General features: G+C 42.7%; 1 protein-coding gene across 1 annotated transcript; it reads right to left on the bottom strand.

The window, feature by feature from the left end:
* Nucleotides 1-2,148: 2,148 nt before the first annotated feature.
* On the bottom strand, nucleotides 2,149-3,156 carry Gpr119 (G protein-coupled receptor 119). Its single transcript, XM_020161428.2, has one exon. The coding sequence runs from the start codon at nucleotides 3,154-3,156 to the stop codon at nucleotides 2,149-2,151; it is 1,008 nt and encodes a 335-aa protein (XP_020017017.1).
* Between the last annotated feature and the right edge of the window lie 3,935 nt (nucleotides 3,157-7,091).

Below are 7,091 nucleotides of genomic sequence, written 5' to 3'. Positions count from 1 at the left end.
TACTGAGTTCCATCATCCATTACACAGCCAAAAACTTCTTCAGTGGCACGAACATAAAGCTTGCTATAATGAAAACAAGCATGTTCCTCCTCTGAGCCAGAGAAGTAAGCAGAGCAACAGCAAAACAATTTCCCAAAGAAGGGCTGATGTACAGCAGAATAGATAGTAGAAAACGGGCCGTTGGATAGAGGGTGAAGAAAGGGTAGGGAATTTTCAAAGGTGTAATTATTATCCTCTAAATGATTGGTGAAAGAAAGTTGGGAGTTAATTGAAAAGGGAATTAAGAAAATTCAACTGCAAAGCACCATGGTGTGGTGACATCCTTTTGAGGGGAGAATGGCTGGATTCCATCCAGGTTCTGAATATTAAAATTTGAATGAAATATTTCAAGGGCCTTTTAGAATTGGCATTTGCACATTGGACACATCAGGCCATCATTTTAGAGATATTGAGGGATTAACCTAAGATTGCCTCAGTACCAGATCCCAGACAAATTACTTCATGCTACTTTAGTTTCATCTTGCCCTCCCTTTTTTTGCCAACTCAGAAGATTTAAGGGAGAAATAACTCAATTTAGGGCCTTGAGAACACTCTCTGAGTCCATTGTGGAGACCAGGAGGTTGAGGGAAGGGTTATAAGAAAACACGGGAAGGCAAAGTGTGATTCCTGAGTCCTCCCTTCCCCATTTTGTCCTAAAGTGTCTCTCTCTCTTTCTGTACACACACACACACACACAATGCTATGGGTGGAACCCAGAGCCTTGAGCATGCTAGGCAGGCACTCCACCTCTGAGGTACATCCCCAGCTCCAACATTGTCATTTTCTATACCACACAGAAAGGAGGATGAACTGCTGTCCTATGCCACTTTGATGGCATCATTTGCAGCTGAGTTTCTCAGAAAATACAAATTTGGGAGTATTGAAAAATTGCTATGGGAAGAAAGTCTAGCTCTGAGGAGAAAAGTGGGTCCAGTCTGGAGAGCTTGGAAGTGCATGCCTTAGTATATACTTCTTTTCCTTTTCTTCCCTTCCAGTACCTCAGAGATTGTGGTTTATCATTGTCCTCAGCAAGTAGCTACAAGTGACACAGGAGGAAACCAAGGCGAAGGGGCACCAGAGAGTTAAAAAGGTGATGGACTGGGAGGGGTAATAGCAGAAATAATCACAAGATACACTAGTTCCCAAAGAAACATTCTGAACCCCAAAGGAAAAGACAAGCTTCAGACTCAGGTATTTTATGCAAACTCACTGTATGCAATCTCTGATTTACATTAGGAAAGGCAGGAGGTACAGGAACTCCTTACTTTATGAGCGCATTTTTGTAGTTAATCACTATAATAAACAGTTAAAAAGAAAACCTAATTTCTCAAGTGCTGTGATGTCCAGTGTGGGAGCTGCTAAGCCACATATGGCTATTGAGTATTTGAAGTATGGTTAGTTTGAATTGAAAAAAGAATAAAATACACATCAGATTTCAAAGATTTAGTATGAAAAAAATAGTAATTTTTATATTGATTACATGTTGAAGCAATAATATTTTGGATATATTGGATTAAATAAAACATTAACATTAATGTTTAAGGAGATGGAAATATTAATTACTTGGATTTGATCAATATATATTGTACACTTGTATCGAAATATCACACTGTACTCCATAAGTATATATAATTAAAATAATAATTTAAAAATTAAAGCTTGTGACTTTAAAAAGTATTAGCATTAATTTTGCCTATTTCCTTTTTAACATGGCTACTAACTAGAAAACTAAAAGTTATGTATGTGGCTTGCATTCTATTTCCATTGGACAGTGTTGTTCTGATACATTAAAAATAGGATTTCACATGCAAACGTCTTTTTAGCAGTATATTTCTGGCTATTAATGAGCACACCTCTAAGGAAACAGGCCCATTTCAAAAAAAAGAAGTGCAAGGAAGAATGGAAATTTGCAAGTGGAGATACTGATTATAGAAGCAAGTCAGGACCATGCCTCATTTTCCTCATCCTGGGGATGAGGGGATGTGGGAGGTGGAGTGGTCAATTGCCTGAGGCAAGTTCTGTCATTCACCTAGCTCCATGTGAACTCCTAGCTGGGATCCAGAGTGGGGAGAGGATAAGGCACTTTGAAACTTCTCCTTCCTTACCATCTTAGCCATCAAGCTCTGAGTGGAAGAGAGTGACGATGTGACAGGAATTTTCCCTGGGTCTTTCTGGGCCACCGTTCCTGGCTGAGAGAAGGAGGAGGAAGGAGGTGAGCCCCTTCTTTACTCCCAGGGCCATGTGGTAGAGCTGCTGCCGCACTTCCTTCTGCCAATAGGCATAGATGAGTGGGTTGAGCAGGGAGTTGCCTACACCGAGCAGCCATAGGTACTGTTCCAGCACTTCGTAGAGGTTGCACTCTTGGCAGGCTACCTGTACAATGCTAGTGATAAAGAAGGGGGACCAGGACAGAGTGAAGCTCCCAATGAGAACAGATACAGTGCGGACAGCCTTGAAGTCGCTGTGAGACCGTGGAGGCCGGTAAGCTCCAGTCATGGCTCCTGCGTGTTCCATCTTTCGGATCTGCTGGCTGTGCACAGAGGCAATCTTGAGCATGTCGCAGTAGAAGAAGACAAAGAGGAGCACGGCTGGGAAGAAGCCAGCGACAGAGAGGGTCAGCACAAACCTTGGGTGAAACACAGAGAAGAAGGTGCAGGGCACCTTGTAGGTGGTCTGCTGGAATATGGAGACTCCAAGTGGGAGGAAGCCAATGAGGTAAGATACCAACCACAGCCCAGCAATGCAGGCCCCAGCCATGGGCCCATTCATGATCTGGAAGTAGCGGAGCGACTGCTTAATGGCTAGGTATCTGTCAAAGGCAATCAGCATGACTGTAAGGACAGAGGCAGCTGCAGAAGAAGTGACAAATGCCATCCGAAGGCTGCACAGGGTCTTCTGTGTGGACTGAGAAGAGCTGGAGAACTGGTCTGCGACTAGCCCCGAGATAGCCACACCAATCAAGGTGTCAGCCACAGCCAGATTCAAGGTGAAGCAGAGACTGACACCATCATTCTTGTGGATTGACAACAGGATAGCCACAACCACTATTGCATTAACAGCAATGATGAGGAAGGTCAGGACAGCAAGGATCACTCCAAATGGGAAAGATGACTCCATGTCTTGAAGTGGCAGAACTTCCACTTACCAGGGCATTCTGTCTCTCCACCTCAAATTCTCATGGGCCAGGGAAAGATGAGCTGTAAGTTCAGAGCCACAGTGTAATTCTGGCCATTACTGGCAGTCCAGGTTGGCAACTTGCCACCTCTAGTGACTGATGTCACTAAGAATTACTCACCCTCTTTTTCAGTCCTCTACCTCCTGCCTCTCCAGCTTTCTGAAGGCAGAAATCCCAAGGCAGACCTCTCCCTGAGCTCTGAGCTAGTCCCTCCCCTTCCAACAACCAAGTTACTAGACAACACCCAAGTACCTGGCACATGCTGTCTCTCCAGGACCTCTCCCTTCATTGATGCTTCAAGGACTTTGAAGGTACGGGGACATTCATCAGGTCTCCTGTTGGGCAAAAGATATAATTGACTCTCATCATTCTTCCTTCATAGCTTGATATTAAATTTACACTATTCTTCCTAAGCCTTACGTGCCAGATTAGTAATTAATCTCAGATTAATTAAGCATTTGCTTAATAAATAATTTTCAGTTAATACTATGAATGCTTTTAATCAGGCAAGTGATGATAATTAGTTTGAAGTGGGAAGTGAGGATAAATTAGTTATTTGAGGGGCCCACAACCCTTTCAGGAACATCACCACATATTTAAGGTGTTTCTTATGTTTTGTTTCCTAGGACCCCAAATGCTAATTCTCTCAAACAGGGTATACAGTTCCCCTATTTCTCACCCTTAGATCTCAGTTCATTGAGAATTCAGAGGGACAGACAGGAAAGACAAGGCAAATAACAGTTAACAGCTATCATTTGGTTTAGAATAGAGCCCATTCCCTATCTTAAGCTGTTGACTCTTGGGTGTAGTCATTGGGAACTGTTTCCATACTGTGGTGGGCTGTGTCCCTGGTCAGTGAGTAGCGGCTGGCAGTCTTGCCTTTCTTCATCCTATAGACCCAAGGTTCTTTGACAAGAAGAGGTGGGCTTCAGTCAAAAACATATGTGCTCATTCTTTAGCAGTGGAATTTTCCAGAGATAGAGCTCATGGGTGGGGAGTTAGGCCAAAGGGTGGCAGTATTGCTGAGGCAGGTGAAATGGGTGCAGGGACGGCAGCTGTGGAAGTCACTCCATTTAGGTCGTATGGCCATTTGCTCAGATATATTAGCACTAACCTTTTGCTTGCTACTCTCATCTTGGATACCAAGAAGAGAGGGGTGGGAAGAAGAGTAGTTAGGAGCTTATTTACTCAGTTCAGCTGAGAGCACAAATGGGAAAGGTTAGTGTTTTCAGTGAGAGAGTGGAGAGCAAGGTGTAGTGTTGGAGGCAAATATATTCCAGGATGTTTTGACAGTCTGAGGGGGCCTATGGCAGATGTGTCTTCTGCAAAGGCTCAGAAAAACTGTTTCATGGGGACTCGATATTCCAGTTGTCAGTCTGAGAACAGTTCTTATTCTTTGGTACATGTCAAGTTTAAGAGGCTGATTTCAGTTCTTTAGAATCTAATTTTGTACCTGAATTTAAGGTGTTCTTGTGTTTCCCCAGTTTTTCATTTCCTGTATGGATGGACTCAAGCTGGCTGATGTTCAAACTTGCAAGTGCATCAGAGTCACCTGGAAAAAAACCCAGATTCCTGGTCCTCACCCTAGAGTTTCAGATTCAGTATGTCTGGAGTGGGCCTGTGAATCTGCATTTGTAATAAATTTCCAGCTGCTGCTGCTGGCTAAGGGACTACACTTTGAGGAGCATTGCTCTAGTGCAATGGTTCTTAACCTTAACTGCATTGGAATCAGCAGTGATTCCAAAAAATATTGCTCTTTGGTCCCACGTACCAAGCATTCTGACATAATTAGAATGGGGTGTGACTTGTGCATCTGCAATTTAAAAAATTCCTTAGGCAATCCAGAAACTTAGCTGGGATTGAGAACCATAGTCTAGTAGCAAAAGCACAGGCTCTGGAGTCAGAACTCTTGGGTTCCATATCTGACTTTGGTTAGGCAAATGACTTCCTCTTTCTGATAAAGCTTTGGTTCTCTGATGTGTATTATAGGGACAATAATACCTACATCACAGGGTTGTGAGAATGGTAAATCAAGTATGATGGATGTGAAAAAGCTTCATAAACTGTAGGATTTTAAAAAAATTTTTATTTTGTTCATATGTGCATACAATGTTTGGGTTATTTCTCCCCCCTCCCCCCACCCCCTCCCTCTCCCCCCCACCCCCTCGCTACCCAGCAGAAACTATTTTGCCCTTATCTCTAATTTTGTTGAAGAGAGAGTATAAGCAATAATAGGAAGGAACAAGGGTTTTTGCTAGTTGAGATAAGGATAGCTATACAGGGAGTTGACTCACATTAATTTCCTGTGCATGTATGTTACCTTCTAGGTTAATTCTTCTTGATCTCACCTTTTCTCTAGTTCCTGGTCCCCTTCTCCTATTGGCCTCAGTTGCTTTTAAGGTATCTGCTTTAGTTTCTCTGCATTGAACTTGCCCATTTCTTTATTGGTTCAAACTGTAGGATGTTATACAGGTATTATGATAGTCTTCTAGTCTCTGTTAATCAAATTAACACACTGTTAGTGAAAGTGTGTACCAGAAGCATAACTTGAGAGCTTGGTGGAAATGTAGAATCTCAGGCCTTGCAAAGACCTGAAGCAGAGTACATTTTAGCAAGATCTCCAGATGATCTGTATGCATGTTAAAGTTGTCCTTGCTCGCTCCTATTCTCACATGCCTGGTTTTATCAGTTTCCTTTTGCTTCTGTAACATACCACCACAAATGTAGTGGCTTAAAACAACAAAGAGCTACTATCTTAAGAGTTCTCTGGGCCAGAAGTCTGAAATGGGTCTCCCAGGGCCAAAATCAAGGTGTTAGCAATGGTGTGTTCCTTCAGGAAATTCTAGGAGAGGATCTCTTTCCTTGCATTTTTAGCTTCTAGAAATTGCCTCATTCCTTAGCTCTTGGACGTATCACTTAGACCTCTACTTCCACAGTCACATCTTCTCTGACTCTGACGGTTCTGCCTCCCTCTTGCAAGGATCCTTGCAATTACATTGGGTCTACCCAGGCAAACCAGGAAAACATCCTTGTGTCAGGATCTTTAATCACACATACAAAGTCCTTTTTTGCCAACTGAGGTCATATATTCATACGTTCCAAGGATTACAATGTAGACATTTTTGTGGGGGTATTATTCTGCCCAACACACTGGTATTCTCTGCTGCCCAGATCTCTTCCTCCTTCATCATTCAACAGATGTTCTTTTCAGTCTATTTACCTTTGCTCATGCATTAAATATTTAGTTTTCTTTTCTTTTCTTTCTTTCTTTCATTCATTTTTTTTTTTGCAGTCCTGGAGTTTGAACTCAGGGTCCAGTCTTTCTAGTTCTTTTAGCCATTAGATTTTTCCTGTTTTCTGTTGTGTCTTCTTAGGAACTGATTTAAACTAACATAGGCAGTCTTGAAAGACGGTGGTCTCCTTTTCATTGGATATACACACGCAGAGGCTGAAGGCCCATCTGTCAGGACAGTTGTAGAGGGAATTCCTGCAGCAGTGTGAAACATGACTTCCGTTGACTTGGGTTTCAGTCCCTATGCAGTCTGTTTTCTCCCTTCCTTCTTACCTACTCTCACCTCTGTATTTTCCTTGTTTTTTTTCTACTTCTTTTTCCATACCACCCTGTGTGTCCTAGGAGTGTGCCCATGATATGAGGTCAAGGCCACAGGGAACGTGACTCATTCCTGGGAGAGTGGTGGCTGATCCTTACAGTTGTGCCCCAATGGGATACTCTATTGGCTCTTGGGGTCTTCAGACTAGAGTACCTAAAAGGCAAACATACTGTGGTTGAGAAAGAAGGAAGGAAGAAGGGATTATTCTCTGATCAAACTATTCAACAAGTATACAAAAAGCTGGTAATTGTGGGCTATCACCAAGG

The sequence above is a fragment of the Castor canadensis genome, chromosome X (genome assembly GCF_047511655.1).
Source record: "Castor canadensis chromosome X, mCasCan1.hap1v2, whole genome shotgun sequence".
Taxonomy (NCBI): Eukaryota; Metazoa; Chordata; class Mammalia; order Rodentia; family Castoridae; genus Castor; species Castor canadensis.
Note: the sequence above shows the minus strand (reverse complement) of the source record. Positions and strands in the feature narration are given on the sequence as shown.

What these genes read in the sequence shown, in the direction of transcription:
- Gpr119 (XM_020161428.2), bottom strand. Translation starts at nt 3,156, where the DNA reads ATGGAGTCATCTTTCCCATTTGGAGTGATCCTTGCTGTCCTGACCTTC.